Source organism: Anolis carolinensis, unplaced genomic scaffold (genome assembly GCF_035594765.1).
Source record: "Anolis carolinensis isolate JA03-04 unplaced genomic scaffold, rAnoCar3.1.pri scaffold_7, whole genome shotgun sequence".
In the NCBI taxonomy this organism is placed as follows: Eukaryota; Metazoa; Chordata; class Lepidosauria; order Squamata; family Dactyloidae; genus Anolis; species Anolis carolinensis.
Window position 1 is genome coordinate 7,593,771 of NW_026943818.1, and position 24,945 is coordinate 7,618,715.

The window sequence follows — 24,945 nt, forward strand, 5'->3', positions numbered from 1 at the left end:
GTGTTCTAGCTCTCTGGTTGATTTGGCCGATAGTCCATCCATAATGAATCTTTTATCCGGATGAAACGATCAATTTCCTAAATGACAAACTTGGAATTGGAGAAGAAGAAATGCTGTGATCGATTGTCCAGGGAAAACACAGTGGATGTTTGTAATGACCCGGCTCAGAATGCTTCTCAGAAAACACTGTAAGTGATTTCCATTTGTTTTAAGGAAGGACTAGTCTCGATGTTTAAATATTTAGATCAGTGGTTCCCAGCCATTTTTTGACCAGGGGCCACATTGACCAGGGACAACTTTGACCAGGGACCACATTGACCAGGGACCACTTTGACCAGGGACCACATTGACCAGGGACCACTTTGACCAGGGACCACTTTGACCAGGGACCACATTGACCACCACTTTGACCAGGGACCACTTTGACCAGGGACCACTTTGACCAGGGACCACATTGACCAGGAACCACTTTGACCAGGGACCACATTGACCAGGAACCACTTTGACCAGGGACCACATTGACCAGGGACCACATTGACCAGGGACCACATTGACCAGGGACCACTTTGACCAGGGACCACATTGACCAGGGACTACTTTGACCAGGGACCACTTTGACCAGGGACCACATTGACCAGGGACCACTTTGACCAGGGACCACTTTGACCAGGGACCACTTTGACCAGGGACCACTTTGACCAGGGACCACATTGACCAGGAACCACTTTGACCAGGGACCACATTGACCAGGAACCACTTTGACCAGGGACCACATTGACCAGGGACCACATTGACCAGGGACCACATTGACCAGGGACCACTTTGACCAGGGACCACTTTGACCAGGGACCACATTGACCAGGGACCACTTTGACCAGGGACCACTTTGACCAGGGACCACTTTGACCAGGGACCACTTTGACCAGGGACCACTTTGACCAGGGACCACTTTGACCAGGGACCACATTGACCAGGAACCACTTTGACCAGGGACCACATTGACCAGGGACCACTTTGACCAGGGACCACTTTGACCAGGGACCACTTGACCATGGACCACTTGACCAGAGACCACTCTCCAAAGTTATTACCAAAGGATTACAAAGCCATACTCCCATGGAAAGCCCAACATGCATGCAGTTTATGATTCTTGGCACCAAGAATGCTTCCTGTTACGTCATACTTTCAAGTCATCTCAACCCTAACATGAACTTAATGACAAGTATTTCTGCATCCGGATCTCCAAGAGAGATGGGTTTGGTCCTTGTGTGTTTTGTTCTCCGCAGATGTGCCATTTTCTGCTGCTTTGCTGCTGATTTTTGTGGGAGCTTCATGGCCCTGTCCTCCTGCATGTCGCATCTGTACTATCTATGAAGCGCAATGTGAGCATTTCTCTTCACTCCAAGCAGGTGAGCTTACCCTGAGTCCCTTTGGGGAGACAGAGAAGAATATAAACAAAGTACTGTATATACTCGAGTATAAGCCTAGTTTTTCAGCCCTTTTTTTAAGACTGAAAAAGCCTCCCTCGGCTTATACTCAGGTGAGGGTCCTGGTTGGCTTATATTTGGGTCAGCTTATACTCCAGAATATATGGTACATTTATTATTTTTCTCTATTATTATTGGTATTATTACATTTATTATTTTTCTCTATTATTGTTGCTACTATTACATTTATTTTACTCTATTTTTTATTTTAATACAGTAGAGTCTCACTTATCCAAGAACCGCTTATCCAAGGTTCTGGATTATCCAAGGCATTTTTGTAGTCAATGTTTTCAATATATTATGATATTTTGGTGCTAAATTCGTAAATACAGTAATTACAACATAACATTACTGCATATTGAACTACTTTTTCTGTCAAATTTGTTGTATAACATGTTGTTTTGGTGCTTAATTTGTAAAATCGTAACCTAATTTGATGTATAATAGGCTTTTCCTTAATCCCTCCTTATTATCCAAGATATTCACTTATCCAAGGTTCTGCTAGCCTGTTTATGTTGGATAAGTTGGACTCTACTGTACATTTATTATTTCACTCTGATATTATTATTATTATTATTATTATTATTATTATTATTATTATTTATTATTTTACTCTATTTATTATTACATTATTATTTTTCTCTATTATTGTTGCTACTATTACATTTATTTTACTCTATATTATTATTATTACATTTATTATTTCACTCTGATCTTATTATTATTACATTTATTATTTTACTCTATTTATTATTACATGTATTCTTTTTCCCTATTATTGTTGCTACTATTACATTTATTTTACTCTATATTACTATTATTATTACATTTATTATTTCACTCTGATCTTATTATATTTATTATTTTAATCTATTTATTATTACATGTATTATTTTCCTGTATTTATTATTATTATTACATATATTATTTTACTCTATTATTATTAAAAGGATACATAAGCACATTTGCATCGAAGAAGATGAGAATAGTGATTTAATCAGAGTTGGACAGTCTTATCTTAAATTTGAGCTTTATGTAAATATTCAAAAACATTGAACCTACTGATGCCTCAATTAATGTAATTTTATTGGTATCTATTTTTATTTCTGAAATTTACCACTCTCGGCTTATACGGCAGTCAATGTTTTCCCAGTTTTTTGTGGTAAAATTAGGTGCCTCGGCTTATATTCGGGTTGGTTTACACTCGAGTATATACAGTATATTATTATATTACTAGCTGTGCCCGGCCACGCGTTGCTGTGGCGTTGTCTGGTGGTGTTGGTGAGAAATTGTTGAGGTAGTGGTGGTATTGAATGTCTGTTGTATGGTTGTCTTTATGTTTAGTATGCATTTGGTTGTTTGTGTACTGTGAAAGTGGTGAGGGCAGAGGGGGTCTATGTCCCTGTGTAGTATTTATACGTTGTCCATGTGTTGTGAATGCTTGGATTGTGTCCTGCTGCATAGTAGAAAGGGTTGGGCTGGATGGCCCTTAGGGGTCTCTCCAAACTCTTGTGCCTGTCCCCTGGGCTGAGTAGGTTGCTAGGAGACCAAGTGGGTGGAACCTAACCTTGTAACTGACAGCAATTGGATAAAAACAATTATTCCTCTCCCTCTAATTAGGACTTTATTTTTCTTTTCTTTTTATTGTATCAACCTAGAGCCGTGAATGATGGGTTGTGTTGTCAAATTTCGAGGTTGGGGGGCCTGTAGTTTTGTTGTTTTGTCCGCTGCCCTGATGCCATCACTTTTTTATATATATAGACTAGCTGTGCCCGGCCACGCGTTGCTGTGGCTTAGTCTGGTGGTGTTGGTCCGTCTACATTAGGTTGTATTTATGCTGTGACCTCCACCCTTCTTTATACTCACATTAGTAGTAGTATTTGAAGTCTGTTACCTTCTTCAATTTTTGTGTTGATTGATAATTGCTTGAGATCCCTGTTGTCTTTGGTTTGTTGTTAATCGTAATGTCTGATTCTGCTGAGTGCGGTTTATATCTTACTAGCTTGGAGACCCGGCGATGCCCGGGTCATTTGAGAAAGGCCTTGTTTGCCTGTGTTCCAAGTGTAGCCTATATCCAATGTCAGCTGGGTTCAGTGGGTGCGGGTGAGCTCCAACTGCCATATGCAAGTCCCATCGTCCAGTGTCCACCCCCCTCCAAACAGAGCCAGTAAGTAGAATAGGTCATGAGGGCTCCATGTACCATGTTTGGTCTTGATCAGTCATTTGTGTGGGTCGCGGTGCTCTCAGGAAGTGAGTGAAGGTATTGGAAGTCCCATCGTCCTCCAAACTGCACCTGGGTGTCGAGTGAGTCATGGGTGTTGTTTGTTTGAAGTTTGGTCTTTATGAGACATTGATGGGGTGACAGTGGTCTCGGGAAGTGAATGAATATACTACAAGTCCCATCATCCAAGGTCCAAGCTCTTTCAAATCTCACCAAGATGTAGAGTGGGCCATGGTGGCTCTATGTGCCAAGTTTGCTCTTGATCAGTCATTGGTGGGGGTCACAGTAGTCCCAGGAAGTAAGTGAACATAGTGTAAGTCCCATCATCCACGATCCCTCCTCCCCAAACTGCACCAGGATGTAAAGTGGGCTACCCTGCACCTGCGTGTCAAGTTTGATACAGTTTTGTCATTCATGGGCATCACAGTGGTTTGTGGGAGGTGAATTGGATGAATGTACTGCAAATCCCATAATCCTTGGTCCACCCTCCGTCAAACTGCTGCAGCATGTGAAGTGTGTCATTTGGGATATGTGTGCCTGGTTTGGTTCAGTTCTGTGATTTGTGGCAGTTGCTGTGGTCTCAAGAAGTGAGGGAAGGTACTGCAAATTCCATCATCCTTGGTCCATCCTGCCCCAATATACATCAGGACGTAACGGGGTCGACAGGAGTTCTGTGTGCCAAGTTTGGTCCATTTCTATCATTGGTGGGCATTGCAGTAGTCTGTGGGAGTTAAAGTGTTTTAAAGTACTGCAAATCCCATCATCTGTGGTCCATCCTCCCCCAAATGGCAGCAGGTCATAAAGTGCATTGTGGGGATGAAGTGTGCCAAGTTTGGTGCAGATCCGTCATTCCCGTTGGTCTCAGTGGCCTGGGATAGTGGCGGCCAATCAAATCGCGAGCACATATTCCGCCAGGCCAATCAAAACGCTGATACATACTCCGATTTCACTTTTATTATATATATATAGATTGTGGTACAATAGTCTTTCTTTTTTTTTTGCCTGTGTAGGTGTTTATTATTGTTGTTGTTGTAGTGGTCATGAAGGCTGGATAAGTTAGATGGTACTGTATTGTTTTTTTGGAGGCCCAGTGTAGCACTGACTGGCCTCTCAGCCTCAGTGCCTGGCTGTTTCTTGCCTGTGATGGTGTTGATTCTTATTGTTGTTGTTGTCATTGTTATTATTGTAATTGTTTTTTTGGAGGCCAAGTGTGAATGTAGGGATTGGGGAGGTGGATGAGCACTGAATGGCCTTGTAGACTCAGTGCATGGCTGATTCTTGCCTGTGTAGGTGTTTATTATTAGTGGGTGAGTGGATGGATAGATGAATGGATGGATAGATAGAGTGGGTGCTCTCCTTGTTTCCTTTATTCCTATGCTGTTCCCTTTGTCTGCTCCAATCCTGAGCTCGCTGATAAGAACACACTGGTCAGAAAGGAGGGTAAATATAACCGGATCAATGGTCTTTCTCTCCCTTTTGCTCTTGGCCTTCCGGGCAGAGAGGGAGGGCTCTTGTCCTTGGCGTTCCTTCGCTTCCCATCCCTCCCTCCTTCCTTCGTTCTATCCGTCCCAGCCTTTCCTGCCTGCGGAGCCATGGAACTGGGTCAATGGGTTGGATGGCGGGGAAAGGGAGAAGGAAGAGGCCTCTAATTGAAATGCATGGACTCCATGCCATGGGGTGCTGGGATTTGTAGTTTGCATCCAGTCCAACCCCTTTTTTTCTTTTTGTCATGGAGGAAGAACCCACCCAAACCTCTCAGACAGATGGCCATTTGGTTTAGTTGTGTTATTTTAGTCACGATGCAATGTTGTGAGTTTTATGGGTCCGGATTGTGGTTTTGTGGTGTGGTTGTGTTGTTACAACCAGGAGGCAAGGCTTTTGCATTGTGTTGTCAAGTTTTGTATTTCTGGGGCGTTTAGTTGTGTGCCAAGTTTCTTATTTCTGGGGTGTTTAGTTGTGTTGTTATAGTCACGATGCATTGTTGTGAGTTTTATGGGTCCGGATTGTGGTTTTGTGGTGTGGTTGTGTTGTTACAACCGGGAGGGAAGGCTTTTGCATTGTGTCGCCAAGTTTCGTATTTCTGGGGCATTTAGTTGTGTTGTTATAGTCACAATGCGTTGTTGTGAGTTTTGTGGGTCCAGTGTGGTTTTGTGGTGTGATTGTGTTGTTACAACCGGGAGGCAAGGCTTTTGCGTTGTGTTGCCAAGTTTTGTATTTCTGGGGCATTTAGTTGTGTGGCAAGTTTCGTATTTCTGGGGCGTTTAGTTGTGTTGTTATAGTCACTATGCTTTGTTGTGAATTTGTGTGTCCGGATTGTGGTTTTGTGGTGTGGTTGTGTTGTTGTAACCGGGAGGCAAGGCTTTTGCATTGTATTGCCAAGTTTCGTATTTCTGGGATGTTTAGTTTTGTTGTTATAGTCACTGCCCCCACAACTTTATCCTTTTATATATATAGATTATATCTGCTTGTCTATTCCATCTTTCTAACCATCATTTCTACTCCATCTCTAGTCTTAGGGGGTTTGTCAAGCTACACAAAGAAGATACTGCTGATGAATGGAAACCTCACGGAGATCCCTCCTCTGTCCTTTGCGAAATTCCCTCTCCTCCATTTCTTGTCGATTACAAGAAGCCCCGTTTCTTCGTTGTCTGACTTTGCCTTTTTCTCAATGCACCTCAACGGCCTGAGAATTTTGAATCTCAGCAACAACCACCTGTTCAGCTGTGCGATCGAGCCCATGGCCTTCACCGGCCTTCCCTTCCTCCAAGAGTTGATTCTCGCCAACAACAGCTTGGACATCGTGCGGCGGTTCTGGTTCTTGGAGATGCCTGCACTCCTCAGGCTCCACCTCGGGGCGAACCAAATTGCCTACCTTCCTCCTCGGACGTTTCAGAACTTGACCAAACTGAGCGAACTGGTGGTGTCTTCCAATCTGATCCAATATCTCTCCATGGACACGTTTTACGGGGTGTCATTGCTGACCAAGTTGGACTTATCGAACAACAGGATCCTCTTCATCCACCATGAGGTCTTCCAACCTTTGCAAGCCCTCAGGCATCTCGTCTTGTTTGGAAACAGGCTGACTGTTCTTCCCATCCTTCCGAGCTCCATCAGTTTCCTGTTTCTTCACGAAAACCCATGGTTGTGCACCTGCGAGCTATTCAGCTCCATGGGGCCGTTCCTGGAGAAAATTCAGTTTCCCGATGGGGTCACTTGTGATGGACCTCCAAGCCTTGCTGGTCTGCAGGTGGCCGACTTCAGGTCTGAAGAGTGCTCCTCACCGTCTTTAGCTAAGTCTTCTTCTTCATCGTCTTTGTCAGCATTTTCTTCATCATCGTCAACAACAACATCCACACAAGTTGGTTCAACGATGTTTTGGAACCTGAGCTTTCTCTACGGATTCCTAGGTAACCGCTACCCCCCCACCACACTTTTTAAAAAAGGATCTTACTTTGACATTGTGAGAATTCAAACTCTTGCATAAAAAATAGCAATCTACCAAAGTAGTTATATTTTTAGGGCCATGAAAACATGGTTATATGCCCAAGCTTTTGATGAGTAAATAACAAAGTTGACATGGACTGATTTAAGGATGAAGCATGAGGATCTCGGACGAATGGAATTAATTATATATATGTTTTTAAGGTTTTTATAATGTGTTTTAACAATGTTATCAATAGATCTGTTTATATTGTTTTGTTTTTATGATTGCATTTTGGGCATTAAATTTTGCCAATTTTTGTAAGCCGCCCTGAGTCCCCTCGGGTGAGAAGGGCGGGGTATAAATGTTGTAAATAAATAAATAAATAGGGTTGTTGTATGTCTTTCAGGCTGTGTGGCCATGTTCCAGAAGTATTCTCTCCTGACGTTTCGCCCACATCTATGGCAGGCATCCTCAGAGATTGTGAGGTATGGAAAAACTAAGCAAGGAAAGGAAAAAATATATATCTGTGGAGAGTCCAGGCAAGAGTGTGGCAAGAGTCCTTTGTCACTGGGAAGCCAGCATTAATGTTTCAGTTAATCACCCTAATTAGCATTGGAAAGGTTCCCAGTGACAAAGGGCCAGGCTGTGGCGCAGCTGGCTAGTAACCAGTTGCAATAAATCACTACTGACCGAGAGGTCATGAGTTCGAAGCCCGGGTTGGGTTAAGCTCCCGACCATTAAATAGCCTGGCTTGCTGTTGACCTATGCAGCCCCGAAAGACAGTTGCATCTGTCAATTAGGGAAATTTAGGTACGCTTTATGCGGGAGGCTAATTTAACTAATTTACAACATCATAAAACTGCCAGCAAAACACAAGGAAAGGAATGAGGAAGTACAGCCACTAGTGGACAGTGAAGCAACAGCTCCCCCTGTGTCCGGAATCGTGAAGCTGGAAAAAATGTTAAATGCCTCTGTGAAAAACAGCATGGTGAAATGGGCCAAGTCCATTGGGAGACCTATCATGTCTGAAGAATGGGAAGCCTGCTGGAAGAGGAAAATAAAATTTACCTATGCATACACACTAAAAGAGAATTGGCTAAAGTTGATGTACAGATGGCACATCACTCCTAAAAAATTAGGAACGACAAATAAAGCCATAAATACCAAATGTTGAAAATGCGCAAAAGAAGAGGGCTCTTATCACCACATGTGGTGGAACTGTAATAAGGCAAGAGAATTCTGGACCCTCATACATGAAAGTACTCAAAGAATTATAGGAATAAGAATTCCTAAACTACCGGAAACATACCTACTAGGAATATCTAAAATTCCCCCTGGATCCAATGACGAAAAAATCTTAACATTCCTGACGACAGCTGCCAAATCACGTACGCAAGGTACTGGAAACAAAGTAAAATACCCTCACTAAAAGAATGGATTAGTAAAATAATAGAGATTAAAAATATGGACAGACTGACTTACCTAGTAGCAAAAAACCAGGGAAGGCCAAGAAAAGAAACAGACTGGAGCAGATTAGAAGAATATGTAAAACAAACCAAAATAGGAGGATAATTGAAGTAGAAGAAACACCACAGATGGACGGTGTTGAATTAAAATCGGATCAAATGAACAAAGAAGGAAAGAACAAGTAATACATGTTTTCTTTCTCCTTTCCCTGCCCTTTTACAATCCTCCCTCCTCCCTGCAATCCCATATTTTATGTATAATAAATCGTGAAATAAATATCATTTTTTTAAAAAAGCCTCTGTGTCTGTCTATATATGTTGTTTGTCTGTTGGCACTGAATGTTTGCCATATATGTGTTCATTGTAATCCGCCCTGAGTCCCCTTCGGGGTGAGAAAGAAGGGCGGAATATAAATACTGTAAATAAATAAATAAATAAAGGACTCTTGCCACACGCTGGACTCTCCACAGATATATATTTTTTCCTTTCCTTGCCTAGTTTATCCATATCTCACAACCTCTGAGGATGCCTGCCATAGATGTGGGCGAAATGTCAGGAGAGAATACTTCTGGAACATGGCCACACAGCCCAAAAGACATACAACAACCCTGTGATCCCGGCCATGAAAGCCTTCGACAACACACTTATATTTTTAATTTTTAATATATTTTAAAAATATGGAAATGGATCTGCCTTTGGCTTCTTGAAATAAAGACAGAATCGTGGAAGAGACCCCAAAGGCCATCCATTCCAACCCCTTGTTGTGCGGGAACACATAGTCAAAGCACTCTTAAGAGATGTCTATCTAGTAGACATATCCAAAAAATCGTTTTGAATCGTATATCGGAATTATTTCGGATTGTTCTCGCTTTTTGATACGCATTCCGAGACATTGTCTCACAGCGCAACCAGCAATGTAATTCGAACCATTGTTGGCCCATTCTCTAATTGTCTCTTAATGTTTCATTAATTCCCCCCCCCGCCCAATTTTTTTAAAAAAAATATATTTAAAAAAATATTTTTTAAAAATAATTTGTTTCTGCAACCTACCTTGAATGGGAGCTTAGCTCAGCCTAATATGGCTACCGCTCCCCGGCCAATCAGAAGCTTCCATGATGGACGCAAAGGTGGGGGTTAACGTCCTCTGCGTCCACATGGAAGATTGCCATACAAGCCCAGTGTGTAGCGATTGTGCATGCGCGCCCGCCATTTTAGAAACATTTAGAATCATTACGAATTTTCGGAAATATCCTAAATTTTTGGGTGAAAAAATCGGAAATACTTTCTATATCGAAGTTCCAGCGCCCCCTACTTTAGAAACGAGAATTGAAACATTTTTTTCATCGATCGGACATGCCTACTATCTAGTCTCTGTTTAACCTCAAGGGAAGGAGACTCCATTGGAACCCATAGCTGCCTATTCACTGCCCAACAGTTCTTACCATCAGATAGGATAAAAATATATATACAAATTAACAATCATATTCTTTTCCCTTTGTATCTACAGCAGGGATCTTTACTAGTTTAGTGATCTGTCTGGTTTTCTGCTGCTGCTGCTTCTGCCGCTATCGCCAACGTTGGAATTTCCCCCGCTTTGCATGTAAGACTGAAAGCAAGGAAACGCACCAGGCCAAGACGGCTCAATCTCTCTCGAGTGAAAAGAGGCCTTTGGATTCAAATCCACAGGCCCTTTGCAGCTTCCCAGTGGTCCAGAATACGGCAGCGAGTTTGGATGCAGGTTGTGTGGCGAGACGGTTATCTTCTGGTGGTCAGGCGGAGCCAATGGGATGTCCACCTCCGAAGCCATTGGTTGCTGTGCTGTCGACGGACGCTGCGGGACAAAGCGTTGTGAGTCTTCATGAGGACGGAAAAGAAGCAGTGGTCCAGACTATATCAGCGAGTTTGGATTCAGGTTGTGTGGCAAGACAGACATCTTCTGGTTTTCAGGCGGAGCCAATGGGATGTTCATCTCCGAAGCCATTGGTTGCTGTGCTGTCGACGGACACTGCGGGACAAAGCGTTGTGTCTCCTCATGAGGACGCAAAAGAAGCAGTGGTCCAGACTATATCAGCAAGTTTGGATTCAGGTTGTGTGGCAAGACAGACATCTTCTGGTTTTCAGGCGGAGCCAATGGGATGTTCATCTCCGAAGCCATTGGTTGCTGTGCTGTCGACGGACACTGCGGGACAAAGCGTTGTGTCTCCTCATGAGGACGCAAAAGAAGCAGTGGTCCAGACTATATCAGCAAGTTTGGATTCAGGTTGTGTGGCAAGACAGACATCTTCTGGTTTTCAGGCGGAGCCAATGGGATGTCCATCTCCAAAGCCATTGGCTGCTGTGCTGTCGATGGACGCTGCGGGACAAAGCGTTATGAGTCTTCATGAGGACGGAAAAGAAGCAGGATCCCCTGTTTTGGATCAATTGTGTTGCCAAGTGTATGGGGGAGACAACAGAGAGCACGAGGCTACGACATCCAAAGAAAGAGTAGATCATGCCGCAGCACATATGAACAGCCATAGCAGTGAACAGCAAAGTTCAGCTAAGAGAACTCATGAATGGTACGACCTCCATCTTCAGCAGGCTGCTTCCAGCCAGGCGGAGAGGCAATATTGTGGTAAGTGGGCATCATGGCACAAAGAAACAATTGGTCCAGCGCTCGGCTGCCAGATTAATAACAGGGGCGAGCTACAGGGAACGATCTACTCCCCTGTTTAAAGAGCTCCACTGGCTGCCGTTCACTTTCCGGTCCCAATTCAAGGTGCAGACCATCATCTATAAAGCCCTAAACGGTTTGGGACCCACCTACCTTAGGGACCGTATCTCCTACCATAAACCTGCTCGTTCCCTTCGTTCATCCGGGGAGGCCTTCCTTTCGCCACTGCCTCTGTCCCAGGCCCGTCTTGTGGGAACGAGGGAGAGGGCTTTTTCTGCTGTGGCCCCCCGACTGTGGAATTCATTGCCCACTGAGATTAGGCAAGCCCCCACCTTGTTAGCCTTTAAGAAAGATCTAAAAACATGGCTTTTCCGATGTGCCTTTGGGGAGTAAATGTAATATATTGCTCTGGCCATTCCCCTTGGTTTTTATCCTTTAGACTGCTCCACCATTTTATTTCCCTGTTTCCCCCTATTCCTATGTCTCTCTCTCCCGAGTTTTTAATTAAGTGTTCATGTGGCCCGCCCTGTTTTTTACTGTTTTCTCTGATTTGTGCTGTAATGTATATGATTATTTTTGCACTGTTATATTGTGTTATGATATGTTGTTTTATTTTGTTATATTGTATGGTGTCTGGGCATGGCCCCATGTAAGCCGCCCCGAGTCCCCGTTGGGGAGATGGTGGCGGGGTATAAATAAAGTTTTATTATTATTATTATTAAAGAAACATCCCAAGATATAACCTATCCACTGTGCAAAGTCTTCCTAAGCACACCAGTGACGGATGGTTTCTTTCCGAGGACCATTCATAGTTGTTGGTTGTGAACTGCAGAGCCTTATATAGCCGAGATTAAGGTTATCTGTAGGACTTTATCTTCCTAGATGGGCTTGCCCATACCTTAGCCGCTTTGAGTCTCCTTGTGGAAAGAAAAAGTTGGGTATATTAGGCCGGGCTGTGGCACAAGCTGGTTAGCAGCCAGCTGCAACAAATCACTCTGACCAAGAGGTCATGAATTCGAGGCCAGCCTGTGCTTGCGTCTTGTCTCTGTCTCTGTTCTATGTCATGGCATTGAATGTTTGCCTTATATGTGTGCAATAGACATGTCCAAAAAATTGTTTTGAATCGTATATCGGAATTATTTCGGATTGTTCTCGCTTTTTGATATGCATTCCGAGACATTGTCTCACGGCATAACCAGCATTGTAATTCGAACCATTGTTGGCCCATTCTCTAATTGTCTCTTAATGTTTTGTTATCCCCCCCCCCCATTTTTTAACGTATTTTTAAATATATATTTTTTAATTTTTTTGTTTCTGCAACCTACCTTGAATGGGAGCTTAGCTCAGCCTAGCATGGTTCTTTCTCTAAGCAAGGGAATTTCTAGTTTTCAAAGTATCTTTGCACTCCTTGCCAGGGCATTGCTTGGCGTGGTGGTCACTGGTCCATTTCTAATGGAAGGCATTGGGTTGAGGCTTGTGGGATTACATAGACAGAGACACCATTGATTTCCAGTGTCCTTCTTGCTTACAAATATAGCAAGGGGATTTCTAGTTTTCAAAGTATCTTTGCACAACTTGCAAGGGCATTGCAAATTTGATGAGGATAGCTCAAGAAATGAGGGCGGGAGAGCCCTGTAAAAGTCCCCCCCCAGTTCCTTTTTTTGATGATTGTGCATGCGCGTCCGCCATTTTAGAAACATTTAGAATCATTACGAATTTTCGGAAATATCCGAAATTTTTGGGTGAAAAAATCGGAAATACTTTCTATATTGAAGCGCCAGCGCCCCCTACTTCAGAAACGAGAATTGAAACATTTTTTTCATCGATCGGAAATGCCTAGTGTGCAATGTGATCCACCCTGAGTCCCCTTCAGGGTGAGAAGGGCAGAATATAAATACTGTAAATAAATAAATAAATAAAATATAACAACAACAACAATAACAATATGGGCCAGGCTATGGCGCAGCTGGTTAGTAGCCAGCAACAATAAATCACCACTGACTGAGAGGTTGTTGGTTCGAAGCCCGGGTCGGGGTTGAGCTCCCAACCATTTAATAGCCTAGCTTGCTGCCCACCTGAGCAGCTTGAAAACAGCTGTGTCTGTGAGTAGGAAATTCTAGGTACCACCATGTATGTGTACTGTGATCCACCCTGAGTCCCCTTGGGGAGATAGGGCGGAATATAAATAAATTATTATTATTATTATTATTATTATTATTATTATTATTATTATGACACAGCAAACAAGATAGATATGCTGGATTTCGTATCACAAAATGACAAGTCGAACACTTCCCAAGTGTCTAGGACTGTGTGATGTATTTTCGGATGATGCGTGCAGATCCCAGTAAGGTGGCCTTTTGCAGTTGGCAGATCGTAATCTTGTCAATGTCTATTGTTTCCAAATGCCGGCTGAGATCTTTTGGCATGGCACCCAATGTGCCGATCACCACCGGGACCACCTGTACTGGTTTCTGCCAGAGTCTTTGCAGTTCAGTCTTGAGGTCCTGATAGCGGCTGAGTTTTTCCTGTTGTTTTTCGTCAATGCGACTGTCACCTGGGATGGCAACATCAATGATCCAAACCTTGTTCTTTTCCACAACTGTGATGTCTGGTGTGTTGTGTTCCAGAACTTTGTCAGTCTGGATTTGGAAGTCCCAGAGTATCTTTGCGTGCTCATTTTCCAATACTTTTGCAGGTTTGTGATCCCACCAGTTCTTTGCTGCTGGGAGGTGGTACTTGAGGCATAAGTTCCGATGAATCATTTGGGTCACATAGTTGTGCCTCTGTTTGTAGTCTGTCTGTGTGATTTTCTTACAGCAGCTGAGGAGATGATCAATGGTTTCATTGGTTTCCTTGCACAGCCTGCATTTTCGGTCATCAGCTGATTTTTCAATCTTGGTCTTAACTGCATTTGTTCTGATGGCATGCTCCTGGGCTGCAAGGATCAGGCCTTCTGTCTCCTTCTTCAGGGTCCCATTCGTGAGCCAGAACCAGGTCTTCTCCTTATCAGCTTTTCCTTCAATTTTGTCAAGAAACTTTCCATGCAATGTTTTGTTGTGCCAGCTGTCAGCTCTAGTTTGTAGTGCGGTTTTCTTGTACTGGTTTTTTGTCTGCTGTGCTTTGAGGAGTTTCTGATTTTTGACTTCAATCAAAGCAGGTTCTTCACTTTGCTTTACATATTCTGCCAGGGCATGTTCTTCTTCTTTGACTGCTTGTTTTACTTGTAAGAGTCCTCTGTCCCCTGATCTTCTAGGTAGATATGCGAGGGTGCAGTGAATGTTGAATGGTCATGAGTTTTCTTGTTTTTCTGTCCTATTATTATTATTATTATTATTATTATTATTATTATTATTATATAAATTCTCTGAAGAGACCCTTCTTTCCAGCCCATCATCTTTATGGTTATGTCTGGTGGGAACACAAGAGAGGACCTTCTTGATGGCTACCCCTTCTGGAGAGCTCACACTAGCACCTTCCTTGCTCTCTCTCTCTCTCTCTTTTTTGGACTGCTATGTATCTGCTTAAGTTCCCTTGAACCCCAAATGAAATGGTAGGATATACCATGTAATAATAACAAGGGCAGGAAGCTGAGTTTCCATTTGTCACTCCCCACTTCTACTCATTTGCTTTTCAGCCTTGGAGAAATCAGTCAACAGTCAAGCTTCGCGCCCAGAGATTCAACCTGGGGTTCTCCAATGCCCACAAGTTTTGGTCCATATCAACGTTCCCAAGGAAAGTGCCCAGAAGATAGAGAGACACCGAGATTTTGTAGCCTTGGAGAAACCAGCCAATGGCCAGTCTTCGCACCGTGAGATTCAACCTGGAGGACTCCAATGCTCACAAGTCGTGGTCCATATCAATGTTCCTGATGAAAGTGCCCAGAAGATAGAGAGACACCAAGACTGGGTTTATGAGAGGACAGAGTGTCATCGAAGCAGACTTCGCTTCCACCCTTCCCGTCGGTGGTCATCAAAACGGAAGAGGTCTTCATCCATTTGGAGACCTAGCCATCGCCACATGGCCTGCTTTGTGTCTCCTCGATCCAAGAAGACCTCTCACATGAAAGTGTGTCAGAAAGGCTTGCTGGGGAGGAGGCACCCTAAGCACGTGGCAACGTGGAAGAGCGATCTTTATGCTGATATTTCTTTGTTAGCAAGCAAAGTCAACATGATACAAGCATGGACTTCACTACATCGCTATGGTTCTCATCCACCTAGCACAACACCCTATGCATCTTCCATTTCCAGCATGTCCAGCCTGAATGAAGAGAATTCATGCCTCAGAGAGAGACACCACAAATGTCCAAGATGTGGTTGTGAAAAACCCAGTGCACGTTTAATACCTCAGGGAACCTGGGTTCCATGGGACACTGCCCCCAGGACCTCCAAATGGCCACTAGATGTGGCCAGCCAACAGTCCTCCACAGATACAATTCATCGGAAAGGTAACACAATTTGAAAAATGTTCTGTTCCTGGTTCAGAGGTGTTATTTCCTGTTTAATTGTGCTCTGAGGATGCCTGCCATAGATGTGGGCGAAACGTCAGGAGAGAATGCTTCTGGAACATGGCCACACAGCCCGAAAGACATACAACAACCCTGTGCGGTCTTTACTTTGAAAGTAGTTGTTCTACTCCAGGAATTTTTTTTTTTTTAACTTTTATTATGTACAGTAGAGTCTCACTTATCCAACATAAACGGGCCGGCAGAATGTTGGATAAGCGAATATGTTGGATAATAAGGAGAGATTAAGAAGAAGCCTATTAAACACCAAATTAGGTTATGATTTTATAAATTAAGCACCAAAACATCATGTTATACAACAAATTTGGCAGAAAAAGTAGTTCAATATGCAGTAATGCTATGTAGTAATTACTGTATTTACGAATTTAGCACCAAAATATCACGATGTATTGAAAACATTGACTACAAAAATGTGTTGGATAATCCAGAATGTTGGATAAGCGAATGTTGGATAAGTGAGACTCTACTGTATATACAGGGCCGGCCCAAGGTAATTTTCAAGTATAGGCGAACAGAATTTTGCCCCCCCCCCCCCAAAAAAAAACCAATCACTGAAAAATAAAAGTGTTGGATAAGTGAAAATGTTGGATAATAAGGAGGGATTAAGGAAAAGCCTAAATAAAGAACAACACTCTGAAAACAGGGGAAATCCAGACAGGAAACAATCAGGGCCAGCTACCACCTCCCAACCAAGGATGCCCCCAGGGAGGAAGCAGCCAGGCTTTGAATCTGCAAGGCCATTAAATGTTAACCAAGCTGGCCAATTGCAACATTCACACTAGTCTCAAACAGACAAGACCTCTTTCTCTCACCCTGGACTTTCCACAGATTTATAAACCCCACTTACCTAGCTTCCAACAGACCTCAGAACCTCTGAGGATGCCTGTTATAAATGTGGGTGAAATGTCAGGAGAGAATGCTTCTGGAACATGGCCAGGCAGCCCGAACACCTGGCCTCGAGGAAGGAGCGAGAAGGAAGGGGTTCACAGGCAACTGCCTAGTTTGCCTCGCGGTTGAACTGCCCCTGTGTGTATAGATATAGTAAAATAACGAGAGTCGACACGGTGTAGTGTTTTAAGTGTTAATGTTCCAGGCTATGAGGGTTTGAATCCCAACCGTGAAAACCAACTGGTTGACCTTCATGAAGTAACACTGTCTCAGCACAAGGGAAAGGCAGTGGTAAGCTCTGAATAGATCTTAACAGCCAGTGAGGTAGAGTCTTAGCATTGGAAGAGACCACAAATATTATCCAGTCCAACCCCTGTCATACAGGAACACACCATCCAAACCTGGGAGACCAGGGTTTGGATCCCAACTCAGTCCTAGAAACTCTCTGGGTCATGTCAAACTGCATTACTGTATATACTCGAGTATAACTGTGGTTTTTCAGCCCTTTTTTTAAGACTGAAAAAGCCCCTCTCGGCTTATACTCGGGTGAGGGTCCTGGTTGGCTTATACTCGAAAATAATATGGTACATTTATTATTTTTCTCTATTATAATTGGTATTATTACATTTATTTTTTCTCTATTATTGTTGCTACTATTACATTTATTTTACTCTATTTTTATTATTATTAATAATACATTTATTATTTCACTCTGATCTTATTATTATTGCATTTATTATTTTACTCTATCTATTATTACTTGTATTATTTTCCTGTATTTATTATTATTATTATTATTATTATTATTATTATTATTATTACATGTATTATTTTACTCTATTATTATTAAATTACTTGTATTATTTTCCTGTATTTATTATTATTATTATTATTATTATTATTATTATTATTATTATTATTATTACATGTATTATTTTACTCTATTATTATTAAAAGGATACATAAGCACATTTACATTAAAGAAGATGAGAATAATGATTTGATCAGAGTTGGACAGTCTTATCTTAAATTTGAGCTTTATGTCAATATTCAAAAACATTTTACCTACTGATGCCTCAATTAATGTAATTGTATTGGTATCTATTTTTATCTCTGAAATTTACCACCCTCGGCTTATACTGGAGTCAATGTTTTCCCAATTTTTTGGTGGTAAAATTAGGTGCCTCAGCTTATATTCGGGTTAGCTTATACTCGAGTATATACAGTAATTTGACAATGTAGACGCACCCCTAAAGACCAGGCAATGCATGGTCTGGGAAATCTGGATGGAGAGGGTTTCAATGGGCACACAATAACACCAGGGCTATGCTTTCCCTCTTGCTTCATGAACCAAATGACCCAAACCGAGCTGGGAAAAACAACAACTCCTCAGAATCTTGTTTTTGTATCTGATTTTGCAGATCGCGAAATGGCACTCGCTTGCCTCGGCTTGGATGAGAACACAGAGAAGTCGCCGTTGCAAGAACTTGAGGCTGAATCCACGTACAAAAAAGTTTCTCTTCTCATGATCTCTACAACGCAACCGCCTCTGAACAATGAGGACGAGAGGATGGCCATCCTGGAGACGGGAGAAACCAGGAGTCTTGGTGATCACCACCCCGTGGACACCTCCTCCTCAAGAAGCACAATCTCAGGGGGAGAAATCCAAGATGCTGAAGGATCTGTGGACACAAATTCCTTTGACCAACCCTTGAGAGAAGGCGCAAAGGCCCCGCCGCCCAGTGAGGACTCTGATGTGACGCTTTCTGAATCCTGCTATGACTTTTCCAAGAGCCACCTATTCAGGATAGAGGCCCATCTGTCCATGAAGGAGACATCCATCTCCAGCAAAAGTCACAGAGAAATGCTTGAGTCTGATCTTCAGGGAGATGGCTGTGAAGAGATCAACGCCGCCACCACAACGACAACGACCTCCTGGCGCCCTGAAGTCCAGAAAATTCAGATCAAGTTGCCAGATAGAAGAGGAAAAATCAAGCAACGGACAAGAAAGCACTAGCTGGATTGCTAGGGCAGAAATAGTTGACATCAAGGAGACCAACTGTTGACCAACTTTGGTCATCCTCTCCAGTTGGAAGCTAATCTGCTAGAATGGCTGCCAACCCACTCTTTTGTCAGTTATGTATCCTGTAAGCAGGACCCCTTTGTGTCTGATTTTGCCGGAGAAAACAACTACCTCCCATCCACCACAAGCCAGTTGCATTGAATACTTATCAAGACAGCACCCTCTCACCCAAATACCAATCATTCCCCAGGCTACTTATGTTGCGCATGGATTTCCTTCTTGGTTTGAGACTCTTTCCTCTGACCAACACCAAATGAAGACATTTTTCACAAATCGCGGCACCTTTTTAATCTTTTCCACCCACCCATCCCTCCAAAAATGGAAAAAAAAGTTTTAAAACCAAGACTTGTACAAATCGTCCTGTCTTCAAAGGGATTAGGGTCTCATTTGTTCCCAGCTTTTGCCACTGGCGATTCTTCTGGGAGATGCAGAGCCATGCTCTGGATCTCCGACCGGTCTCGATGCCAGAAGGGTGAAGTGGAAGTCAAGGGCCCAACCAATTTGTCTCAATCAGTTCTGTTTTTTCTCTCCTAAAACGTATTTATATATATGACACGGAGTTCATCGTAACAGTCCCCATAGAAAACGGTTCCGTCCCTGCAGCGCCGAAGTCTGTTGTTAATTCCATGCATGGAGAAGGGAAGGCGTTTACGACCCGTGCAAAAAGGAAGGAAGGGCTCAGAGTTGCGTCTCGTCTCTCGTTTCAGGGCTACAAGGGTCCGGTTTGTGGCCGCAACTGCTCTTTCGACTGTGAGTCTCGTTTTCCACGTGGGCTAAGGGGTCCGGCCGTATCAAGTACCTGGACAGAAGCAGAAACATCGTATCAATAATACATGTGGTTGCTTTCTGGGCATTTTGTGGTCCAACAAATCCTCCTGGAATGGATGGTGGTGGTGAAAACTTTAAAACGACATCCTACTAACTGACAAAATGAAAGAACCACCATTCGTTGCCTCGCCACAATAAAACACCAACCCAGATTATGTGCAACTTTATGAATTCTTAGCTATGTTTCAGAAGCACAATAACATGTTGTTATTAGTGAATTGTCAGGATTTGTGTATCCAGCTCTTGGCAAGAGTGTTCCAATGTGCACCAGGCTCTTCTGCTGAGCATCAGACACCTCTGGTGCACACTGGGTGCTCATACACTTTCCCAGATTACTACAAGGATTTAATGGGGACCAATCTTGGACTTCAACAAAAAGGGTCCCCTAGTCTTGTCCATCAGGGTGAAGATATTTTGGGATGCCGTTCCCATCAACCACAGCCAGTGCCATCTGTCATAGAGTCCATTTAGACTCCAATCAGAAAACAAAGGAGCATAATAAAGCCACCTTGATGTTTGACCCGACTCCTTTTTGACCAACTCCATTTTTAATTTGGATAGATATCTCTGCCCTGCTGCCCACTTCACCGTCCCTCCTTCCTTGACCTATGGATGTGGTGTGTTGTATTGTCTCAGGAATAACGCTCTACACGTTTTACACGTACACAATGTCATTGAGTTCCAGCCGTGTGTCCGGAGGGGGGTTGATGAGGACGTAGGACAACGTGTTCTGGTGGTCATTCATTTCATCTGCAAGAAAAAAGACACGGGAAAGTAATAATTGGTGTGGGGACACACTCTTTGCAAAATACTACCTGCGGGTGTTGGTTCCCTTGTGTTAACCATTGAACCATCTGTCACGTCTACATGCAGATTTGGGAGTGGAATTACACATGGGGTCTCATGGATTGGGATTTGTGCCCTCAATTGTGAAACGTTGGCCATGTTCTCAAGGGCTGTGCAGTGCCATTGACACACATTTCTGCATGCAACATTGCATGCAATGCAACAGTGGCGTAGGATCTCAGTCATTTCCATTTCCCAATTAGAGTTTAATGCAGTAGTTCCCAACCTGTTTTCGACCAGGAACCACTGTGACCAGGAACCACTTGACCAGGGACCACTGTGACCAGGAACCACTTGACCAGGGACTACTTGACCAGAGACCTCTTTGACCAGGGACCAATGTGACCAGAGACCTCTTTGACCAGGGACCAATGTGACCAGGGACCACTTTGACCAGGGACCACTGTGACCAGGGACCACTGTGACCAGGGACCACTTTGACCGGGGATCACTGTGACCAAGGATTAGTGTGACCAGAGACCACTTGACCAGGGACCTCTTTGACCAGGGACCTCTTTGACCAGGGACTTCTTTGACCAGGGACCACTTTGACCAGGGACCTCTTTCACCAGGGACCACTTTGACCAGGGACCACTGTGACCAGGGACCACTTGACCAGGGACCACTCCAACCAGGGATCACTCTCCAACATTAGTACCAAAAGGGTTACGAATCAGTTTTTGATCAACTTTAGATTCGGTTTGGTTATTTGGGGTGCTGATTCAGAAAATTGCATTGGATAGACCACATCAGCTCTAGTTTCTGATACACAACCTATGCCATCTAGTAATTGCCATCTGTTCACTGAAAACCATATTTAATAATCTAGAGCTGATGTGGTCTATCCAATGCAATTTTTAAAATCAGCACCCCAAATAACCCAGGAACAGGCCTCAAAACGAAGACACCAAGGTGCTCTTGCTTTGAGGTGCCACATGGAACGCCTCCAATCAGGGGAAGGAATGAGGAGGAGAAGCAGCAGTCAGGAGGCCTTTTGTAGGTCGTCATCCCCTCCTGACATCTCCATTGTCTCAGCACTATAGAAGAGTTTTGCAGGACTGGTTGCTCTTGTGTAACGGTGTCGTAACGAAGAGGCCGCCGACCATATTTTAGTTCTTGGGGACCACTGGTGGTCCACAGAGCACAGGTTGGGAACCACTGAATTAATGGCCTATCCGTATCGTTAGGTTCTAGCACAAGACAGGCAGAAGTTCCCATGGAAAGCCCAGGAGTAACTCACAGCTGTCCTTCCCATGTCAAACAAAATCCCCACCTGCAAATGGAACATTATTCTTCCCCAACTGAAGTGGTCACAATAACTTTTGTAACAGACATCTGGAAAAACGCAGACCGCTTGCCGAACAACAGATGCATGGAGACACAAAGACGGCAAAGCAGTGGTGGCAAAACCTGTTTGAGTCCAAGGCCGCAAGCATTCAACCATGAACATGCAAGCAAGATGTTTGCAAATCATAAGATGGATAGCTAGTTCTTAGAGTTATCTTCCAACCCCCAATCTTCCTGTTTTTGGGTTGCGGTGAGCTTTCCGTGACCGCACAACTTCTGAGGATGCCTGCCATAGATGTGGGCAAAACATAGTCTTCTTGCTGTTGACCTATGCAGCCCGAAAGACAGTTGCCTCTGTCGAGTAGGAAATCTATTTATTTATTTACAGTATTTATATTCTGCCCTTCTTTCTCACCCCGAAGGGGACTCAGGGCGGATAACATTGTACAAATATAAGGCAAACATTCAATGCCATATTACATAGAACAGAGACAGAGACAGACACAGAGGCAATTTAAACCTTCTCCAGCTTCCAGCTTCCTGAGGGTATGCTTGATTCCGGTCACAGGGTGAGCAGCTGCTTCATCATCCACTGCAACTGCACTTCCTCATTCCAGTGGCAGCTGGATGATTTTTTTATGGTGTCATAAATTAGCCTCCCCACATATAAGTGGTACATAAATTTCCTACTTGATAGATGCAACTATCTTTCGGGTTGCTTAGGTCAACAATGAGCAGGGGCTATTTTTTATTTTAATTGTCGGGTGCTCACCCCGACACGGGCTGGCCTCGAACTCATGACCTCTTGGTCAGAGTGATTTATTGCAGCTGGCCGCTAACCAGCCTGCGCCACAGCCCAGCCCCTAATTTAAAAAGGTAAAGGTTTCCCCTGACATTAAGTCCAGTCGTGACCGACTCTGGGGGTTGGTGCTCATCTCCATTTCTAAGCTGAAGAGCAGGCGTTGTCCATAGACACCTCCAAGGTCATGTGGCCACTGGCATGACTGCATTGAGCACCGTTACCTTCCCACCGGAGCGGTACCTATTGATCTACTCACATTTGCATGTTTTAGAACTGCTAGGTTGGCAGGAGCTGGGGCTAACAGCGGGCGCTCATTCCACTCCCGGAATTTAGGTACTGCTTTATGCGGGGAGGTTAATTTAACTAATTTACAACACCATAAAAAATGTTCCAGCAGTGTGCAGAAGGATGAGGAAGTATTTCATCAAGGCCTCGGTGAAGCAGCTCCCCCCTGTGGCTGGAATCGAGCATATCCCCATGAAACCAGAAGCTGGGAAATGTTAAATTGCCTCTGTGTCTGTCTATATGTGTTGTATGTCTAATGGCATTGAATGTCTGCCATGTATATGTGCATTGTGATCCGCCCTGAGTCCCCTTCGGGGTGAGAAAGAAGGGCGGAATATAAATACTGTAAAGAAATAAATAAACATAGCCTACTATCACAAAAGTACCAAATTGTCGGCTGTGAATGTAGGACAGTTTGCAAACCACCCGACTGTGTGATGCCAACCCCAATGGCTACCCATTTGGCACATTTCACGTACGGGGATTTGTCATGCTGTGGCACCCTGAGTCAGGCCTGACTCTCCGAGGAGAAGAGATTTACCTTGCAAATATCCAAGGTTTACCCGATTCATCACATCACAGGCTGTTAAATTTGCTACATCCTCTACAGAACACACAGAGGGGGGAGAGAAAAGAAAAGGGACCAGAACGGAACCAAAGGAAAGTAAATGAGAAACATAACAAAAACATAACCAAAAGAAAGAAAAAAAAGGCACAGACACAAAACAGAGAGAGAGAAGAAAGAGAAAGATCAGCGAGAAGCAAATCAGAAGAAATTATCCAGCTTTTGCGATTCTATGGCCAACAACGTAGTCGAACATATATGTACACATACAGAGAAAAGAAAAGGAACTCAAAATGGAAACAAATTTAAAAAAAGGAAAGCAAATGCATGTGTTGAGTCCATGGTGCAGTGAAGATGTGGACACTGAGAAATGATCTGCTGTAAAGGGAAAAAAATGCATACAACAGATTGCCCTCCTTACAAGAAAACATCTAGAGCAGCGGTTCTCAACCTGTGGGCCGCAACCCCTTTGGGGGTCAAACCATCCTTTCACAATGGTCACCTAAGAATATCAGAATACAGTGTTCCCTCACTTTCGCGGTATAATAAATCATAGTATAAATCATAAAATAATATTATAAATGTCAGAGTAATCGTTTGTGTGGTGCTGCAGCTGAGTTGCGCAGCGGAAGTGCTGGGCCCATAACCCTTGTTGGTGTGAGGGTTAAATTGAGACTTATTCAGCTCTCCGTCTCAATAAATCCTTCTTTCTACTTCCTTCCTAAGGAGAAACCTAAGGAAGAAAAGAAGGAAGGAGAAGCCAAAGGGAGAGAAAAGGAGGCTGAAGCAGCTTTGTTTTCGCCTCACAAGGCATGCGCGTGCTTGGGAGGCGAAGAGGGGACAGAGACGTTACTTGGCAGTGAGATTGTAAACAACACAAATATAGTGTCCCTACTTCATGGATTTTCACTTTTCGTGCATGGTCCCAGAATGTAACCCCGTGATAAGTGAGGAAACACTGTACATATGAGGGTTATCCAGAAAGTCAATTACATTTTGGAATTAAAAATGAACAAAGTATAGGAGAAAATATATTTACCATATGCAGTTGAAAGCCACACCCAAATACCACTTCTCAACATAGTCGCCATTCAAATCTAGGCACTTATCACAGTGATGAATGAGCTTGGCAACTCCTCCCCCACAAAACTCTGCCGCTTGCCTCCTCAATGCAGCGTTTTGGCGATGATGCGCAGCTGCGGAAGGGGTGACCGGCTGGTTGAGGACGCAAGCAGCAGAGTTTGGTGGGGAAGGAGTTGCCAAGCTCATTCATGGCGAAGATGTGCAGCTGTGGGAAGGGGTGACGGGTTGGTTGACGACGCAAACGGCAGAGTTTGGTGGGGAAGGAGTTGCCAAGCTCATTCATGGCGATGTTGCGCAGCTGTGGGAAGAGGTGATCAGCTGGTTGACGACGCAAACGGCAGAGTTTTGTGGGGAAGGAGTTGCCAAGCTCATTCATGGCAACTATGCACAGCTGCGGAAATGGGTGACCGGCTGGTTAAGGACGCAAGCGGCAGAGTTTTGTGGGGAAGGAGTTGCCAAGCTCCTTCATTGCTATGATAAGTGCCTAGATTTTAATGGCGAC

General features: G+C 43.7%; 2 protein-coding genes across 10 annotated transcripts in view; one reads left to right on the forward strand and one right to left on the reverse strand.

The window, feature by feature from the left end:
* Positions 1–20,093, forward strand: part of LOC134293146 (uncharacterized) — a 20,806-nt gene extending 713 nt beyond the window's left edge. Inside the window, exons 2-7 of the mRNA XM_062959807.1 lie at positions 2–188; positions 1,287–1,409; positions 6,219–7,115; positions 10,106–11,212; positions 14,889–15,698; positions 18,086–20,093. Of these exons, the coding sequence (XP_062815877.1) occupies positions 146–188; positions 1,287–1,409; positions 6,219–7,115; positions 10,106–11,212; positions 14,889–15,698; positions 18,086–18,681 (3,576 nt within the window). The 5' untranslated portion in view covers positions 2–145 and the 3' untranslated portion in view covers positions 18,682–20,093. The remainder of the gene's footprint in view (position 1; positions 189–1,286; positions 1,410–6,218; positions 7,116–10,105; positions 11,213–14,888; positions 15,699–18,085) is intronic.
* The window catches only part of kcnt1 (potassium sodium-activated channel subfamily T member 1), a 172,078-nt gene continuing 166,153 nt past the window's right edge, over positions 19,021–24,945 (reverse strand). For 5 of the 9 annotated variants that reach the window (XM_062959800.1, XM_062959801.1, XM_062959803.1 and 2 more), the window contains 3 exons: positions 23,337–23,399; positions 20,241–20,325; positions 19,021–19,546 (listed from right to left, as the gene is read on the reverse strand). In XM_062959800.1, coding sequence (XP_062815870.1) covers positions 19,426–19,546; positions 20,241–20,325; positions 23,337–23,399 — 269 coding nt within the window. In that variant the 3' untranslated portion in view covers positions 19,021–19,425. The remainder of the gene's footprint in view (positions 19,547–20,240; positions 20,326–23,336; positions 23,400–24,945) is intronic. The other 4 variants (XM_062959802.1, XM_062959806.1, XR_010000164.1 and 1 more) reach the window with 3 other exon arrangements.